At 35.5% G+C, this 20,918-nt stretch overlaps 2 protein-coding genes across 2 annotated transcripts in view; one reads left to right on the top strand and one right to left on the bottom strand.

The window, feature by feature from the left end:
* LOC125234852 (proton-coupled folate transporter-like) overlaps nucleotides 1-14,975 on the bottom strand; it is a 52,597-nt gene extending 37,622 nt beyond the window's left edge. Inside the window, exon 1 of the mRNA XM_048141270.1 lies at nucleotides 13,829-14,975. Within this exon, the coding sequence (XP_047997227.1) occupies nucleotides 13,829-14,798 (970 nt within the window). The 5' untranslated portion in view covers nucleotides 14,799-14,975. The remainder of the gene's footprint in view (nucleotides 1-13,828) is intronic.
* A 4,272-nt stretch (nucleotides 14,976-19,247) lies between these two features.
* The window catches only part of LOC125235035 (proton-coupled folate transporter-like), a 28,405-nt gene continuing 26,734 nt past the window's right edge, over nucleotides 19,248-20,918 (top strand). The window contains exon 1 of the mRNA XM_048141499.1: nucleotides 19,248-20,426. Within this exon, the coding sequence (XP_047997456.1) occupies nucleotides 19,502-20,426 (925 nt within the window). The 5' untranslated portion in view covers nucleotides 19,248-19,501. The remainder of the gene's footprint in view (nucleotides 20,427-20,918) is intronic.

The raw sequence follows: 20,918 nt of genomic DNA, 5'->3' as shown, positions 1-20,918 counted from the left end.
CAATATATCACATGTTGGGGTTGGAATGAAAAAAAAATATCAGCCCCCACTTTACATGTAGGGGGGGTACCCTAATAAAACATTTTTTTCCATTTTTTATTTTTGCACTTTGTTGGCGTGATTGATATACATATTGGTACCAAATTTCAGCTTTCTAGTGCTTACGGTTACTGAGATTATCCGCGGACGGACGGACGGACGGACGGACGGACGGACGGACAGACATGGCGAAACTATAAGGGTTCCTAGTTGACTACGGAACCCTAAAAAGGGTGTGAAAATGTGTGTATTATTATACACTGAGAGAAAATACAACCAGTTTTCATGTTCGTTCAACAAGTTTTTTGGTTAAAATAGCGCCTACGTGCTCTTTGGTTCAAACAACAAGCTACTTGTCATTTGAATCGGCAATATATTTGAATCAACAAGTCGATTTTATAAAAACAACCTGACACATACCTATTGTTTTAAACATACGTTTGGCTGATTCAAACGGATAAACCGCAACAAGTCGAACTTGTTAAATTCACAATGCAAATTTCTCTCAGTGTACCAGAGATCGGATTTTTGTGCGTCATCTCATACTAAAAGTCATTAAAATGACCTAAGTCACTAAGAATGTCGCAAATCCGTTCGATCTCTGATTATTACTATAATATTATTAGATACACTGCGAAGTTACACAAAAAATATATGGTAAGTTTAACTAATGAAATGAAAATTTGAGAAACGGTAAGTACCTACGTAATTTCGCGGCGTTCATCACTTAAGCATTTTAAAGAATTATGCAAATACGTGATTAAATTTTCAGATCGGTTCTTTAATACTATGATTACTACAAAATGAGCTTTCAAATCATGCACTTTTTACAATACATAGTTTACGAATTAACGACTCAACGAGGGTGCGGTGTGCTGATGACGGGAGGACTTGCGGAACTAACTTGTTCCGTCTATTGTCCTTTGAGTCGTCGGCAACCCGAACCCTCCTTGGAACTTGTATACTCCTTTTTGCTATATTACTGTTTGAGTTGCAGGCGTCCATAGGTTACGGTGACCGCTTTACATCAGGCGGGCCGTATGCTTGTTTGCCACCGACGTAGTTTAGTAATTAAATATAGGAGACCAAAATCTAATGATCGGATAAATTCCCGACCCGGTCCACCGGCCTAGCTGAAATCACAGAATATATAATAGTAGGTACAAGTACAGAAGACTAACTCCTTTGATATTCACAAAATGTTGCCATTCTAAATTCTCACCTACCTACATTGACGACCGGTCTGGCTCAGTCGGTAGTGACCCTGTCTGCTAAGCCGCGGTCCTGGGTTCGAATCCCGGTTAGGGCATTTATTTGTGTGATGAGCACAGATATTTGTTCCTGAGTCATGGATGTGTTCTATGTATATAAGTATGTATTTCTCTATTTAAGTATGTATATCGTCGCCTAGCACCCATAGTACAAGCTTTGCTTAGTTTGGGACTAAGTTGATCTGTGTAAGGTGTCCCGAATATTTATTTATTATTAACAAACGGACCGCACGCGAGCAGCCGACATTGAATTCTATTGCGCCGCGTGAAGGTTGTCACCACTGAATGGGCCGCGAACTTGCGGCCACCGGCATGTACAATTGGCAACACTGTTAGCTGTACATTTGTAATCCTTATTACAAGGGCGTATCGTCTAGCGATGGTTAGCTAAGAGTGTTGCTGTTAGTACTTGTAGCGCGGCGATAGAATCGCGGAGTGAGCCGCCCCTGCCGAAAGCTCCTGCTAGTCTGGCTTTGTCGCCCCAATAAGGAAGAACGATAGAGACAATAAAGATATTACCGTAAGCGTTTGTGAATTTGGTTACGCCGGTTCGGAAAATGTGAAAATGATCCAAGGTCAACTTATGACATCTTGCTGCTATTTGGTTAAGCATAATGATAATTTCACAGTAGCAGACCTGTGAGATGGAATAAAAGAAAATGCAGGAATGAGAACAATGCAGTTCAAACAGGTATCTCCATTATAATCAAGAATATTTTATTTATATTATATAGATCACTGACGTCAACAATAATTTTCTTCGCACACAATTTTTACACGCCAGCAGAACATATAACGAAAACAAAAGTGACTGCTTAAATTGCCGCACTACTTTATACAAGGTATAATAATAGTACTGATAAACGTGCGGAAAAAGGAAATTCGAAATGAGTGGCGATAAATTAAAACACGACCGGAGGGAGTATTTTAAATCGACGCGAGTTACGATTAATTTAATTTTCATTTTGGCATAAAATTTTTCCCGGGGTCTCAACGTTTTGCCTCAATTACTTACTTAACTACTAATATATTGTCTGTTAAAAAAATTAATGCCCGTGTGGTGAGGGGTTAAGAATTTCACCACTCCCTTTCTTCCCGTGGGGGTCGTAGAAGGCGACTGTGGGATATGGGGTAAATTGTCACTGCAATGTCACAGTTTCGCTTTCTTTCAACCCCTTATTTGCCAAGAGTGGCACTGTAACTTCAGCAGTTTCATGTTCTCTGCCGTCCCCTTTATGGGGTACAGGCGTGATTGTATGTATGTATAAAAATTACAACATGTATAAATCGGCTATATTCGTAGGTATTTTATACTATAATATGTAAGTGTTTTTCCACAGTTTTGGTACATTTTTCGAGAAAACCAACTTTAAAGGAGATTTTTTTTATTAGGTATTTCCCTGGCGAAGAATACGTTATACGTAATCTAGTTTCGGTAATATTTGATAAGACAGAATAAAACTTTCAATTTAATTTTAAAATTATTTTACCTAAATACTTAAGCTCATCAAAGTATGTATTAAGTACGAACTTTTTAGTAAGTAGAAAATAGAGTTTAGTAAAGTAGAATAAAACACTGAAAATAATTTTTGACGCCTCTTGTATTAGTTTTACTTAAATTGTAAAATTATACACAAAAAAATAAAAATAAAAGTTCACCATTTAGCATGTTAGCTTTAGGTTTTGCAGTAGTTAGAAATACTTAGTTATACCTTACTGTTTGCATGTTGCTAGGTTTAAATACCAATACCACGTATGTTCTCAGTGGGATATGTTCAAGGAAACATCTTAATCTATTTTGTACTAGATGCCTACGTATATTTCTTTATGTTATATTCTTCACTTGTATGTTTCTGTTTTATCTCCTTGTAATAAAATAAAAATAAAAATTAAAGTATTAAGTTAATTTGTTTGACAGTGACCTAACTTTGATATTAGGCTTGTTAGAAAATTTCTGAAATGCAAAAGTAATTAATTTAATAATAAGTATTTATGTAACCATCTAGAATTCTATAATTATATTATGAGACGCATAACATAACTAACAAGTAGAGAATGCCCTGTATTATAGAAATACTATACATAAGTACTTTACTCAATAACATAAAAAATATAATAAAATGAATGTCTTTATTAACACAAAACAATGGAGTTCCGGACCTTACTACGAACCATAGCTAGGAATCAGTAAGGAAAGAGTTAACTTCATACATCAGTTTTTAGCTAATATTGCAATACGAGTAGCATTAATAGTACTCTGTTTTCAATTCCTTCTGCTTGTAATATAAGTTGTAGACTGTTATAATATAATATTACATTTTTGGCAGACTCGACACTGTTGACAGTGTCGAGTAGTAGTACTGATAATTTACGCTATTTGACGCGTGATTGACGCTAGATGTCACTACAAATAACTTGAATTTACTGATGTATGGAGTTACAATTCTTTCCTTACTTATTCCTCTATGTTACGAACTTATTATGAACGAGCGAGGAGCTGAAGTCAAACCGTAGATTTCCCTTTGATAACGTTCATAATGTATGTAAGTAAAACCTGACCAGAATTATAAGTATATGACTATTTAATTTTTAACAAGCAGAAACGTCTGCTAACGATTCTAAACATTTTTATATTAAAGGAAAAATTGGAAAAAATTTTACGCTTCCGGCGGGACTTGAACCCGCATCCTTTTTGCAATCCGTACAATGCTCTTAACCAATTGAGCTACGGAAGCCACGCCGGACATCGCAAATCTTTCCATGCCTTTCCTTTATGTACACACGTCTTGGGGTGACGTCTAGCGCCATCTACCGACAGACTATTACGTCTTGTAACGGCACTGGAGTCTCAAGTTATATTGAGAATTCACCAGTAACAATGTGCTAACCATACTAAATTTAATTTTTAACAAGCAGAAACGTCTGCTAACGATTCTAAACATTTTTATATTAAAGGAAAAATTGGAAAAAATTTTACGCTTCCGGCGGGACTTGAACCCGCCAATTGCGCTACCAATTGAGCTACGGAAGCCACGCCGGACATCGCAAATCTTTCCATGCCTTTCCTTTATGTACACACGTCTTGGGGTGACGTCTAGCGCCATTTACCGACAGACTATTACGTCTTGTAACCGCCGCAAGCGCCGGAAGCGTAAAAATTTTTCCATTTTTTCCTTTAATATAAAAATATATGACTATTGTCAAGAGGACGCTGTTATTCTCATGTATTGTGGTGACAGTTCAGTTTAGTATGAAGAAAATAGTTCTAATGGAATTCCGCAACATGGCGCGTATTCAAATAATTCTGGTCATAGTGGATACCCCCCTCCCAACTCAGGGGGGAATGAAATCTTCGCGAGGCTGAGGCGTAGGGTTAGAACCGGAGTAGCTTTATTTTACGTTCATATGCGCATTGAAATATGCCTACTTGAAAAATAAATATTTCATTTTCATTTTTTTTTTATGCTTTATATGGTACACCGAGCGGATGCTGCCCTTGCCCAAAACATGGGATGCACGCAGAGGCAGCACCTGCCAAGATGTAAGTGCTATTATTACTATTAAACTCAATTTTTGTGAGTTTTAGAATCTAAAATGAACGTGCATATTATGCGCGTAAACCTAATAAGGGCGATAAATGAAACCAGGCATATAATTCAATATTGTTATCATTAATTAAGAGGTGTTTTTGAGTTACTCTTAATTTTCACCCCATAATGAATTTTTTAAAAAATTCCCAGCAGCAATGTACTGTAAACGTTATTGCGATGACAATCAATGACAACTGTCAACGAGCGTTAAACGCGAGTGTGTTTGCATTACGTTGCGGGCCGAATTAATTTGTATGGATAAAAAAAATATTTCAATTTTAAGTAAAAGTTATCTAATTCCATTTTGTATGTCCTATACTCACCACCGTTAAGAGGTTCGCCCGTATTAGGTTTACACCCTGTATGAAAGTACATACCTACTATTGAAATAGAGCTACGGGATTAAATAAATATTGGGGACACCTTACACATTATAATATTATTACATTATTATAAAATTAAATCGCAAATTTATTTATTGATACCATGTCATTTCACATAACAATTCTCAGTACCTATTTAAGAACAGCCGCTGTAGAATACGATTTTCTTAAAAAAAATAGGTACTTATTTGTATATTTGATTATGGGCCTTTTGTATAACCAGAAAAATACTAGTTCTTTAAAAACATTGCCCTGACCGAAATAACAGGTCATAGTTTAAAATTAGGAAAAATACTACGTCGAATGGAATAATAATATTTAAACTAGTAACCCAATTAGGTACTTATTATGAACATCAGCAGTACCAAAACTCCTTTCAGGTCAATGTGCTCATTTTGCGATAACTCATTCATTTTCTTAAACATGCGCAAATATCTTACGTTAATGTCACTGTGATAATATGTATTTTATCTGTAAACCATTTTTTTATGTTCCTTACGCGCCGCGAATTTTAAATATACAACAAAAATTAACTCACTGTCAGTTTTGTGACAATAGTAAAGTTAATCATGAAATTTCAGAAAAAATACTGTATTTGTGTTAATTACATAAACTTTAAGCGATAATCTACATGCAGATTGTGAAAATAGTAAATTTTTAAACACATTTTATGCTTAATTGTCGTCACAAAACTGACAGCGAGTTAATTTTTGTTAACAACTCTTGCTAGTTGGGGGTACCCAAATTTTGAAAACACCCTACAGAATGAGTCTCAACGTAACACAAGTTAAAATATCGGGTCACAATGTAACACGAGCAAAAATATGTTGGATCTAAATGTAACACAAGCAAAAATATAGGTACATTACTGTATACCCTTCAGATAACGAACATGTGTTCAGGTTTTATTTTAATAATTTTCCTTTTAAACAAATTTTCATGTTAATTCTAAAATCTAATATATTGTAAAATAATTATGTTAAGCATGATAAAGATACATCGATTACGTTTATGGTATGGTACTGGCAATATTCAATTTGTATAAAAAATATTTAACGATATAAAAAATATTTTTTTAAAGCAGCTGAAGAAAAAAACAGTTTGAGATGTAAAGCCATCAGTAAAAAAAATATCGTCTCACAAATTACAACCTGTGTACCATCAATATACACTGATTGAATTCCATTGCACAAGAAGTCAGGTCGTATTTCACAGCTTTCAGCGATATACCTAATTTTATTTAACCCATCGAATGCCTTGTCACGTATCCGTCACAAACAATTTGCACTTTTATTAACAGATCAAAGGTTACTCTAATAAAATTCAGTGGCACATTTTTCGGCGGCTAAACTCCGCTCCGTATAGGGGTTCACGGAGTTTAGCCGCCGCGTGAACTCCTATATGCCTGAAGAGGGGCCTCCACATTAGCCCGAAACATGTCGCAGCAACAGCGATATAATAACGAGAGTACAACCGTAGATTCATTAATTATAATAATAATAATAATAAATTGCATTTATTTCGAACAAAAGTCCATATTTTGTTAGTAATACATTAACACTTAGATCTAGGGTTAGTAAAGAGACATAAAATTAAAATTAATATAAATTTACACACATTGGGGCATGTAGCTGCACCCAATGCCTCAGCAACGGTGAGTCCCACCGGTCAGCCAGCGTGCACAGGATGGCATTCGAGCTGGCTTACCTTATTTAATTTAATTTATTTCTTATTTTAGTTTTAAAGTCACAGTGGTCGTAATTGTTCTGTTGACAATTCAGTCATCTAATTATATAATAATTATTTCTGATTCGGTGAACGGGCTTGCATTTGCAATCCATAAATAGGCAGCTAGTTTTTTGTTTTAGAGTAAATTTATAAGTTTAAAAATGCCTTTGTGGGGTCAGATTTAATTGCATCGTTTGCTGACGTTTTTGCCTGTAAAAGTCTATTTACGAATTACATTAAGCTATATTTTGCTTGCGGCTTCGCTCGCGTGAAATTCGAAAATTGCTGCATACTTCAAACAATCTTCCACCCATGCTAAGGAAGTGGGGGGTTATAAACAGACTAAAAGAAGCCTATGTCACTCTTCATGCCTTCAACTATATCCACTTACAAAATCAAGTCAATTCGTTGCTCCATTTTGCCGTGAAAGACGGACAAACAAACAGACTCACTCACTTTCGCATTTATAATATTAGTACTTATGGATTTACATTGTTAAAATCATATTTTTATCCATTTTTTATATAACTTTAAACTTTAAGATACTTAAAAAGACGTATATACAAATAATTTGTACATTTTCAAAATGAAGTGGATCTGTCACTGAGCGCTCTGTCTTTTACCTTATTTTTCGACCCCCGACGCAAAAACGACGGGGTGTTAAGTTTGACGTGTCTGTCTGTTTGTTGTGGTTAGGTTAGTTGGTAGTGTAATGTTTTTATTTACCCTCAAGTAGCTTAAGGAATACTTTGTATTAAATATAGAGGGGGGACACACTTTTTTTCCTTTAGGAGCGATTATTTCCGAAAATATTAATATTATCAAAAAACGATTTTTGTGAACCCTTATTCAATTTTAAATACCTATCCAACAATATATCACACGTTGGGATTGGAATGAAAAAAAAAATCAGTCCCCACTTTTCATGTAGGGGGGTACCCTAACAAAACATTTTTTTCACTTTTTATTTTACCACTTTGTTGGCGTGATTGATGTACGTATTGGTACCAAATTTCAGCTTTCTAGTGCTAACGGTCACTGAGATTATCCGCGGACGGACGGACGGACGGACGGACGGATAGACAGACATGGCGAAAATATAAGGGTTCCTAGTTGACTACGGAACCCTAAAAAGATGAGTGGAATGAGAAATAGACAGGTCAGATGGAAGTGGAAGACCTAGGCGGAATTTTCTCGACCAAATCGGGGAAATATTGCAAAAAGCGAGCTCGAAACGGACGTTATGAAACTGCATGAAGCGAAAGTCGTTTGTCAGAATCGAAGCAAATAATAATCCGTGACCTCTGCCAACCCCTCTGGGAAATAGGCTATAGCAAGTATGCCATAGACCAATCAATCTAGAAGTTTCATTTTTAGACGGCGGTACTCTTGGCTGAAGTTTGCTTATTTATTTGTCAAGTTGCACCACTGAACAATGCATGCCGATACCCAGAGCCCCAGAGCCGATCTGCATCTGACGTCGGTCCCTTATTGCTTATCGAAGTTATTGCCACAGAAAACGCATTATGCAGAGTTATGTCTAGTAATAGTATCGTACCAGGAATTAAGAAAACTGACCTCTCTTAAAAAAAAAAAAATTTTTTTTTTCTAGTTTATTATAACATTATTTTTTGGTGAAAGCAGTGTTTACGAGTAATTGTGATGAAAAATAGAATTACGTGTCACTAGTGTGATAAAGTTGGAGATCAAAAGGATGAACGGTAGATAGTTTTAGGCAAATACGAAATTATATGTTCAGGGCGAACTACTAGATTTACTTACCTACTTTAAAATAATACGATTTAAATGTAATAAAATGTTGTCCAATTTCGCATATTTATGTTGAGTTCAGTTAACAAAATAATTATTGACTTCGGGCGATAGTACCTCAATCATGAAATAAAAGTGTGGAAATGAATTATTCGCGTAATGAATATAATTTGACGATCGGTCTGGCTCAGTCGGTAGTGACCCTGCCTGCTAAGCCGTGGTCCTGGGTTCGAATCCCGGTAATGGCATTTATATGTGTGATGAGCACAGATATTTGTTCCTGAGTCATGGATGTTTTTCTATGTATTTGTATATTATATATGTCGTTGTCTGAGTACTTACAATACAAGCCTTCTTGAGCTTACCGTGGGGCTCAGTTAATATATGTAAGAATGTCCTATATAATATATATTTATTTATTTTATTTATAATTTCGGTTAACAAATCAGATTGGACATTATAGATATTTTAACCCTTATAAAAATACCATTTTTTAGCGATAAGGCCGCCTGCTGTTTTATGTCCTCTTCAGTTGCTGTGTAAACAACCCGCATTGTTTTCTCTATTGATGTGCGTCATCCCTATTAAGGATGACGACTACATAAAAAATGGAATTCTGTTTAGTCCGTCAGTTAGATCGTCCAAAAATACACATATTTTTCGCTTTTTCTAATTAATGAAAAAATACAAAGATATAGAGCATCAAAGTTCCGAAGTTGGGGCTTGTGACGTCACTTACTAAGTAAAAATTGTACCTAGGCGTGACGTCATTCGAAACTTCAACGCACTGTACCGTCGTCATTTTTCGTTTACGAGAAAAAAGAAAAAATACGTGTCTAAAATTCTTTGATAATCTAACTGACGGACTAATTAGTTTTTTTTTGTCGTCTCGCCTATTGAACTTAAGATAAGTGAATGAAACTTATCAGTCACAAAAAAGACGTTACTACAAAATCATCTAACAATTTACTATCACTTATATTTAATATTTACTTGACAACTAAATCGCGTATGGGTCAAGAAAGTTAAGTTACTGAATCTTTATTGTCTGTGTTATCGTTTTTTGAACTCAAAGCGCTGCCGAGTAAGAAGTATTGGACGGTCGAGTCGACTTATGAATTCAAAGAGGCACTTACTTAGATGTTGGTAAGTACGGATCTGTCGAAGCCGTGAACATTAAAGATATCTCGAGGCTGGGAGTAAAAATGAATGGACCAATTCTAGAATAATAATATATGAAAAATAATTGAAGAAATATATTCAATACAAGTTAAATTATTATTCTATAGTTTTGCTAACAGTTAACTTTTGATCTAGCCCATTGATTATCTATCTGGTAGAAAATGACTTAAAGCATTAAATCCGCCATGTACCTTCTTTTATTGTGCAAGAAATATTAAATAAGTTATGGGGAAAATTGGCGATTTTTTAAATATAATCTTCGATCTTTTTGGAATTGCAATGTTTGAAGTGTGTCAGAACGTTCAAGTTCAGAAAATATATTTCATTTCAGATTCTGGTTCAATATGTCAACGACTTTACAGTTAACGGCAGCTCGATTCGATTAATCTTTATTATGTCAGTGTAAATGTGACCTTTTTGTTTGAAGAAACGTCATTTTTCATACGACCGGTCTGGCGCAGTCAGTAGTGACGCCGCGGTCCCGGGTTCGAATCCCGGTAAGGGCATTTATTTGTGTGATGAGCACAGATATTTGTTCCTGAGTCATGGATGTTTTCTATGTATTCATATATTATATATATCGTTGTCTGAGTACCCACAACACAAGCCTTCTTGAGCTTACCGTGGGCCTCAGTCTGTGTAAGAATGTCCTATAATATTTATTTATTTATTTATTTAACGTATCCCTGTTTACGACATGAGGACGTAATATTTGACGTTTTTAAAGTTTTGAATCGGGCTGCAAGTTGTATTTGAATTATTCCTACAAGTGAGATGAACACTTGTCTTAAGTACTGGGAACTCCAAATGACTCAAAGTCGATTCGCTAAAGTTTTATATTTTATACATTGCCTTAATAATTTATAACTTTATAAGTTGAAACCCCAATAAAAGTTAAAATAATGCGTTGCCCCGTGTGGTGACAGGTTAGGAATTTCAGCACCCCCTTTCTTCCCGTGGGTGTCGTAGGAGTCGACTGTGGGATATGGGTTAAATTGTGGCGCAGGCGAGAGGCTGGCAACCTGTCCCTGCAATGTCACAATTTGGATTTCTTTCAACCCCTTTGTGGCACTGAAACTTGAGTAGTTCATGTGCTCTGCCTACCCTTTTATGGGATACCTAGGCGTGATTATATGTATGTATGTATAAGTTGAACCACCAACGGTATTCGTAAGGATGCATAACAATAACAAGTTTCTTCCGAATTTTTTTCTAACATAGATATTCATTCTTTCAATAATGATTCACCTCAAAGGTTTTCTAGCTATACCATCTTAATGCAAGATCTATGTTTCTCAAAATAAAAGTATTATTTTTTGTACTTTTATTTTAAAGAGTTTTGGCACTGAACCCTAAAACAAGGATATTACAAAAATACACATGCTGATTTTTAAAAGAGGTCAGCATTAATCATTGATAAGACATCTTTTCTGAAAGTGTAATTTATTTTAACTTTCGTGTTCGTACGCAATTTTTGCTTTTTTTTTTTTAAATTTCGGCGCCAGGTATATGTTTTTGGATTTTAAAAATGTCTGCGTCACATTTTTCTTATTTTTTGGGCTCTGTATCTACATAAAAACAGTACATAATTATCCATACTAATATTATAAACGGAAAGTGTGTGTGTCTGTTTGTTTGTAGTCCTTCTTTCACGGCAAAACGGAGCGACGTATTGACGTGATTTTATAAGTGGAGATAGTTGAAGGAATGGAGAGTGACATAGGCTACTTTTTGTCTCTTTCTAACGCGAGCGAAGCCGCGAGCAAAAAATAATAATTATATAAACGCATGAGTGCACTCTTTCTAATGTGACGTTTTCTATCGGACGACTATGCTATGAATCATGTTTCTCGTAGGTATATTCTCGTACCTATATAAAAAGTTAGGATAAACCCATAGGTATATTTTTATGTCGAAGCCTTATTAATAATAGTTATTTGTTATACAAGGGTGCAAAGTTGTATTTTAACGCCGAGTGTGGAATTGAAAAAAGAGCAAGTGAAAGGATTCTATAGTTGAACCACGAGCGAAGCGAGTGGTTTGAGAATAGAATCCTGAACTTGCGAGTTTTTTAACACCCGAGTGTAACACAAAACTTTTCCCCTCACTATAGCGAGGAAAGTACAACACAAAAAGCGCGTTTATCACTGCTTCCAGTAGTTCCACAGGTGGTAAATCATCGTCATCACTAGATTCTTTCACTTTTATCAATTTTAAAGCAGAAAAAATAACTATATTGCCTGTTGTCTGCCTCTATTTATAATCATTTGTTTTGTCTCCGCTGTATCTTTTTTCTGTATCTCTTGCTGAGGTGTGCCAATAAAGAGTATTCTATCTATCTATCTATATTCAAGGTCAAATTACTTTATCCACTAGTGGATAAAATGCGTTTTTACCCGCTGGTATTGAAGGACAAAACACGTGTTTCCGAGCTAGGGAGGGGGAAAAGCCCTAAAAAGATCTAAATATACATAATTTGTTGAGTTGAGATACGTTTTTTTGTTCACTTCAATATTAACTCTGTTTAAAATTTGCAATTTCTTTTATGGGATAGGAGGCAAACGAGCAGACATGTCGCCTGATGGTAAGCGGTCACTGCCGCCCATGGACACCCGAAACACCAGAAGTGTTGGAGGTGCGTTAAGATGGGTGCACAAAAAATCTCTTTTGAAATCACAAATATCAAAAGGTAAGTAGTAAGTAGAAGTACTTAAATAAAAATTGTAACCGCCGATAATTGTTATTATCAGAATTGCTCGATGTTTATAAATAATAGTAAGTACCTGTAAGTAAATTACTTAATTTTATCTACGGAAAGTTTTCAATTACAAATTGTTATCAGACTGTTTTAGTGTTTAATATTTTATGCAATCGTTGCACTGCGCCTATTCCATTGAAAGTGTGTTACAATAAGTTATATGCATTGTGATCAAATGCTGTTACGGTATATAGTTTAGTTTTACAATTCAAGGTTACTCATATTCTTTAGAGCGTTTATTTGGTATTAATTCACTTAATGGATTTTTGTATATTAAGACGAAGAGAAGAAGAAGAAGAGGAGCGAAAATGCTAAAATAGAAAGGAGGTCCCTTTCAATTTAAGAATTTTAGTTAAACACTAGTAGTGTTATTAACTAGATTTATCGAAAAAAATATCTATTCAGAACAACTCAGTTAAAAGATATTGCGAAAAAATCTTTAAAATAGAGGTTCCGCTCTCGACTATTTCCTCCTTCAAATCTTAATCAATCGTAACGAAATTTGAGAATCTGAATAACAATGAAAGAATCTATGTCAGACCGTTTAGCTTTCTTGGCTAATTGTTACCAATGTTGAATATCACACCTTTTTTGCGCCATAATAAATAAAACCGTTTTTGGAAAATTTTGATGGGCTCTAGCGTCTTTAAAAATAAAAATATCAAAAAAATCAAAACCGTCCGACACAGATAAAAATAACCTGTGTTGAAAAAAATCATTGCTCTATCTTCAAAAACCAGGGAGGAAATAGTTGAGAGCGTTTGTGTGGAGAATTGACCCCTCCTGTAGCGTCTATTAAAGTTTTATTTTAGTAAATTATTTTCAAATCCGTGGCGAATGCCGGGATAACGCAAGAAGAAAGGTTATTGCCGTTCAAATTCTCTAAATAAACCAAAGTTATTGATTATTTTTTTACAAGATATTGTAGTCCTACATAAAAGCAAATTAATAACGTCGACTGTATAGAAGAAATAAAATTACATTTGCTCGTAAAAATAAATAATGCCAATGCCTCGCACATGCTACCGATGTCATTTGCATGAAGCCAACCGAATAATTCTAATAAATTACTGACAATATAATGATAAACGTTGGTCAAATATTTACCTAAGACGGGTCCAACGATGAACATGTATGCAAACATGATTAGAATTATCTGCAGCCGCCGCGTCCCTTCACGTCGCATGAACGCCACATTAACTGTCGCTACGAAGTCTTTCGCAGAGAACACAGATAAAATAGTCTCCTGTTTATCACTCTCCACCTCCTTTTTAGGCTTCTCCTTCAGTCTTAGGACAATGTAAACAAACCCGATTAAATAAAACACACACGCGACCATAAACACTCCGTAGTAACCGAAACGCTTTGTCATGATCCCGCTGAGAGCCAGCCCGATTGGCCTGCTGAGAGTCAGTATCGCGGTGATGATGCCGAGCCGGAAAGTCCGTTCAGACTCACTCGTGATGTCCGTCATGTAACTATACACGGCCATGGTCATGGCTACCCGGCCACCGGCGAGCGCCGGCGGCAAACCCTCCAGGAGAGCCGTCTCATTCAACCCTACTTGGAGAAAGAAAACGGTGCTCAATATTATACCGATAATCGATACCAACTTCCCTACTATAGGCAGGACCATAAAAGCTTTCCGATTCCCAGTGCGATCGCTCCACGCCCCAAGGAACAGTGTCAAGATCCCTGGAAGAGCGGTCTGCAACGGAAAGCTCCACGCTGTCATCTCAGCTACCATCTTTTGCACTTTCTTCTCTTGCTCTGTGTAATTTAAGGTCCTTCCCTGCATTATATGCCTGCATGTTTTCTCGTCGTACCCAAGGTTCACGAGGCATGATTTCTCTAAGCATAAATTCTGCACTGCGAGCCCGGCGAGCACGCTTGGCAAAACGTAGCATATAACAAAAGGTTCCACTGTTACTTTTGATCTGAATGCCCATGATTTCTTTAAAAACTCCTTTACACTTCTGCTAAATTTTTTTTCGGGTTTAATTTCTGGATAAGGTTTGCACTTGCAGGGTTCTAGATGGACTGGTTTATCCCCGGGCACTTCGACCCGCAACGTCATTTTGACAACAGGATTTCACTTTAAGGTTCATTTGTTTTTAGCATTCGTATTTGTCGATTTTCAATTTTTTTATAACAAAGGGCACGTTTTGTTTGTTTTGGAAACATAAGACGGTCGCGGGCGGTCGGCGGCGCGTGCGACGACTGTGTGCGCGGGCGCTGCGCTCGGCTCCACCACGGCTACTGGCTATCAGCTGGCTGCTGGTACTCATTTTTACTTTATCATGTTATCACGTGGCCGGCTGCTCTAACGCTCGTATAGGTAATCAAACTTGAATTAAAACTTGACCATATCGCTAATCTCAATTGTTCGCTTCAAGATTCCGTGTTACTGTGTGTAACAAATCAGTTCAGGCTTATTATGAGAATGACTATAACAAAGTTAATAAGAATTGGTTTTGCTAGAGGCATTTTCACTGAGACTTGAAACGTTTGAGTTATAAATTTCATTCATTAAATAAAATGCCTGTGAAACTGCTACACGGCTGAAGCACAGCTGAAACCGACACGGCCTTTTGACCCTTATCAATGAAAAGGCAGTATCAATGTTGACAATCACAGTGATAATGTGTCACGTACAACATGCGTCCCAATTTTTTCCCATAAGTCGGTCAAGACATAAATTGCGTAACTGGTATGAGATCCATTAGCGGTCATATTATATTCGGTCTTTGAATATTGCTATGATATAAAAGGTAATTATGATTCCAAGGCTTGCCTTAACACGTAACTAGGACATGAATTAGAAAAATAATACTGTTTTTAAGTACTTTCAATGTTGTTATTGATATTGTATAAAAGATTATTAAACATGTTTAAATCGTTTCTAAAATTATCCAATTATTATTATTTTCTTTATAATTATTGACTATTTCTCTGTCACCAAAAAAAAATAGACGGCTGTTGGTAATACTAGTATTACTTATATCATATGGTAGTAAAGATCATGCACAACAAAACTCACTTAAAAAAAAAAATCTCAAATTAGGTTCATATAAATATAGTATTCTAACCGGAAGCTACTACTATTAAAAGGTCAATGAATCAATAATCGACTTTTTTTTCATTAATGGGTATATCTTATGTTATGAATAACATAAAAATAAATAATGCTTGCGCTTTACACAATGTAGGTCAAAAAGTCCGATTTTATGTTTATTATTTAAGACTATTTGTATCCAAAAATATAAAGAGCTTGGAGCACTTTAAAATTCATCATTAAGGAAACAAGCAAACACAGGAACTTATTTCCCTACATATACCTACTCGTACGTACTATCAGCTGCAAAAGTTCATGGCGAATTTATCAACGAATTCATTCATAATTTCTCCGTGCACTTTTGCAGCTTTTTATTGCTTAGAATTCAAGTACTGATAGTACCTACTACTAGTTAATATATTTCTAAATTTATTTCACCCCGGTCTGCAGTTCCGTACTCTTACTAAAAAATATCCCCGCACGTGTATCGCACGACGTTTTGCAGTACATATGGCCATTTGAAGTTTCGAAATAGGCACATAGGAAACCACTTCCCGCACTAGTGCGTTAATGTAGCGCCATGAGTACTGAAAAGTTGGTTTTCAGTACAGATGGTGCTTTTTTTACGCACTAGTGCGAGAAGTGTTTCATTTCTTGTCAGGCCAAAACTTCGGAGGGCCATCTGTACTGAAAAACGTCGTACGATACACGTGCGAAAAGGAAATTCGTAACTCGTGTCGATTTAAAACACTCCCTCGTTTCGAACTTCCTTTTTTTCCGCACTTAGATCGTGAAGTACCTAACTATTCCTTTCCTGGAAGCCCTGAATCTATTTGTGGAAAAATTATCCATAAATTAAACATTTCGACAAAACAAGGGTTTAAGCAACCCTGTTTATATATAATTATATCAATGCAATGTTGACACCAAAAGTATGCCTATCCTATTTACTTCATACGTCTTACATAATGTACCTGTGTTGTTGACGAAATATTGATAGTAATTGGCACATGATAGTAATTTGTTCATGTAAATAAATGATTATTGGCACATTTAATAAGCAAGAGCTTGTAGCGGCGATTGACCTGATTTTTTATGAACTGTTGACATGAATGTATGTGTACTTAAATATGTATAACAGTAGGAATAATTTCGATTGGTTTATTTTATACAGTATGTAATTTTGATATGACAGCATATTTTTTAAAGGGTTATTAGTAAAAGCCATATTATGGAACATATTTTCATATGGTTTACTTAATTAAAATATACATTTTTTTTTTCTTGAAAAAAAAAAGAACATTCAATGTATTGCTGCTTTATTTTTGTTCAATACGACGTACTTGTAGCTAATTTGACGTACATATGTAGCGCGAAAAAGGTTTCCTTTATATTTTTCCGGAAACGTTCGTATTTGTCATGCTAGTGCAGTCATCAGTACATGTTGTACTGAGACTGACTGAAATAGCATGACACGTTCATACGTTTCCATAACAATACGTAGACAAATCTTTTTGCACTACATCTGTAAGAATTGTCAACAGTGATAACTTTTTATAGGTGCACGCAATACATTACTACTCAGTTTTTTTTTAATTAATTATGCTCTGGTAGTTAGGATCAAGCATATAATTACTTGTTGTATGGGTTCTTAGCACTAAAACCTTCGTCTGATTTAAGTTTGCGGTAATATTCAAAATACACGCTGTATAACTAATTAATTATTATGTTTTACTTTAAGATTCATATCGACATAATAATAAATTAGATTTACATTCCTTTATAGTTTTTCGTTCTGAGAATAACATAGACATAAGTATTAAATGAAACATACAGTATAAGCTGCAATAAAATCATGTAATCATATTTCTCAAAAAAAAAAAAAACTCAAAGAAGGTGAAAAATACGCCTACAATTACGAGAATGAAGAAGAACTTCGCGATAAATTGCTAACGTATTACTTTTAGGAGCTACGCTCGAAAGCAGATGTTATTATCTAATTACTTAAATTAAAATTAATTCGGATGCCTTTGTTTGACATATTGATCAAAAGTCATAACTTCCAGATCCTTCTTCCTCCTCGGTTCCCCATGGCTGAGGGTCGCGACCACATGAGGTCGTTATTTTTCGCACCAAAGCTCTCCACTCCGCACGGTCTTCTGCAGTCCAGATTATCATTAGTTAAAAATTTTAAACGTTTAACTTTTCAGGGTTTTCATTAAGGTCATCCATAGATAGCTTAGGTTAGGTTTGTTTTATGGCAATCTTGAAAAATTACGCGTTTCTGAGGTAAACCAAATTATGACCAACGAAAATGTGGACAAACGATAGGTACATTATGTCTAAAAACTTTATGGGAACCAATGGACACCCAAATGTATTACTACATTTGCTTTACATTTTCAGAGTTAAAAAAAAAAAAACATAAAAAAGGTCATTGATAATAACACCTCTTACAGTTCAATAATATGTTTAGGCTTGTTTAGATAGTTAAGTAGGTATTTAAATAGATTAGAATAGCAATATTGTTTAGCAGCAACGATTCAGATTCATGGTTTCCTGAGTTCTTCTAATACTCGTAGTACCATAACGCACATACACAAACTATAAATAATGAATGAAAAGCAAGCTATTGACATAAGTTTATTTATATACTCTCGAGATGCTTTTTGTCTCTTACATCGAGATTCTTCTAAATTGGGTATTTTGTAATGTATTTTAATAATATTGCAACTTCCGTGCAAAAATTTAGCTTAAGTTTATAGCAGAAAAATTTAAAATAGCTTCTGATTACAATACACACTATTCACATAAGTATTTACTGTGTGGCATCATGGCATGTCATTTATCTACACAGTACATACATTGCAATGTGTAGAAAGCGGAGAGTGCGCGTAAATGATAGTAGGCAAATTCCGATTTCCATAGTATTATTAAACTTGATATCAGTCTCAGTGTGTCTTGCTTACTTGTCAATAAAAATGCGGGACTTGTGTGATATTAAACATCGAATTGAGATCATTATTTTTAATTTGAATCTGTCTCCGGGCGCCAAGATAAAAAAAGACACGACTATGCTCAACTCGCGGGACCGACATAACAAGTTTTAACGAAGAAATAAGTTAAAAAATGTACTCTAGATACTGGTTTCCAGTTGTGTATAGGTCGGTAATGTAGAAGTTTTAATTGTCATAAAATAATATTTTCGGTGATACAATATAAAGTTGTTGCAAACTGAAAGTTACTATGGAAACTATACTCGTGTCGTGTTCAAGAAAATAAATAGGTATAATACCTATATTTGTTGGTGCTAATAGTGAAGTGAATTTTGCCAAGGATTCAAAAGTTATTTCAAAGTGTGGCAGTGTGAATTTAGTGGACTGCAATAAGTACGTTAATCATTTTACGTTTCATTCAATGGTAAACAAATTAATTCAATTTAGTTTTTTTTTATATAATACCAACGATTTATTTGCTCTGGCATGTGGCATTTGATAAAAATAGCATTAACATAACCCATACAATAAAAAAACTTTGGCATAAATTAAAAGTGGCCGCTCAAGGATTCTTTAGAACTTTTGATGTGTTACTGTAATTATGGACGAAAACGAGTTTGCTAGATCCTCTTCGCCTCTTGACCGCTCTCAGTAGTGATCCGTGTTTACAAACAAACAGACCTTAGCCAACTAAAATTGATTTGTGATAAAGTTATTCAATGTTAAAACATGAAGAACAGTGAACTAGAATTACGCCCAACGGACATCAATGGAAGTGAACCTAAAAGAAATGGGAACAGTGAACCCAACAACCAACCCAAATCGTTGCTGGGTAAAATACGAGCAGCAATCGCCTTCCTCACCATAGAACCATTCTTGCTCTGCTACATTTTACCCAACTCCATATCCAGCATAGCTGTTCAGAGACTGAACTTGGAGAAAGCGTGCCGCGTCGATCTTGGACATACTAAGGAAAAATGTGACGAATGGGATGGCAATATAACCATCCAAATCCAGTCCATGGTCGCTGATATGACAACATGGCAAGTACCTTTGACTAGTGCTATCCCTGCGATTGTGATATTGTTTGTCGGAGCGTGGAGTGACAGCACCGGGATCAGAAAAGCACTGATGTTAATACCGATATTCGGAGAGCTGGTGTCAGCATTTGGTTTAGTTTTGACGACGCATTACTTCGAAGAGTGGCCGCTTTTTGTCACGGCGCTGATAGAAGCGCTGCCGACAGCATTATCTGGCGGATTTTCTATTGCTCTAATGGGTTCCTACAGTTACCTTGCCGATGTCACGTCTGTGGAGTCACGTACCTTTAGAATTGGAATCGCGGCTGTTATAGTGACCCTGGGAGCACCAGCGGCAATCTCTATTAGCGGAGTGTTGTTGGACGCAATTGGTTATTACGGCATCTTTGGACTAACAACGACTTTGTACGCGTTTGGGCTATTGTACACTTTTTTCAGAATTCATGACGTAAATCCTAAGAAAACTGAAGGCACTTGGTATCAGAAGTTGATAAATTTCTTTCACCCGAAGAATGCATGGGACACGCTTTATATTGTGTTCAAAGATGGTCCGAACCGAACGAAGATTCTTCTTGTTCTTTTAGCTCATGTTGTTATTATTGGACCTGTCTTTGGTGAGTATTTTATATGTTTTTAGATGCCTTGCCATAATTATCATTTAGATTATCCAATGTTTATACCTTACGAGTATGCAAATATGGTGGACTGCGGGTCCATATGGACCATTTGTAACATATTTTATAGTCTTGTACTGCAAGACAAAAATACACTAGTACCTAAGATTTTGTCAATAGTATTCAAGGAATCCGCTACTTTGTTTTTTTTTAGTCGGTAGTTTCGTGATTATAAAACTTTTAGAAAACATAGCTACCGATATTTTTATTGAAAATAATATAATGTCAAGTAAGGTTTTGAAAAAGATAAATACGAAAAATCTGTGAATTAAAGAGGAATGTAAACAACAAACGTTCCTAAGTAAACATGTCATGAAAATATTTTGGTTATTCTTCATCCATTTCATATCCATTTATTTCATTTATACAAATTGATCAAATCAATAGTCGTGCAGAATGTGCAACTTTTCGTTCCATTTTTTTTTAATTATA

This window comes from Leguminivora glycinivorella, chromosome 16, assembly GCF_023078275.1.
Source record: "Leguminivora glycinivorella isolate SPB_JAAS2020 chromosome 16, LegGlyc_1.1, whole genome shotgun sequence".
NCBI classification, from domain to species: Eukaryota; Metazoa; Arthropoda; class Insecta; order Lepidoptera; family Tortricidae; genus Leguminivora; species Leguminivora glycinivorella.
This window is presented reverse-complemented; position numbering and strand designations above follow the sequence as displayed.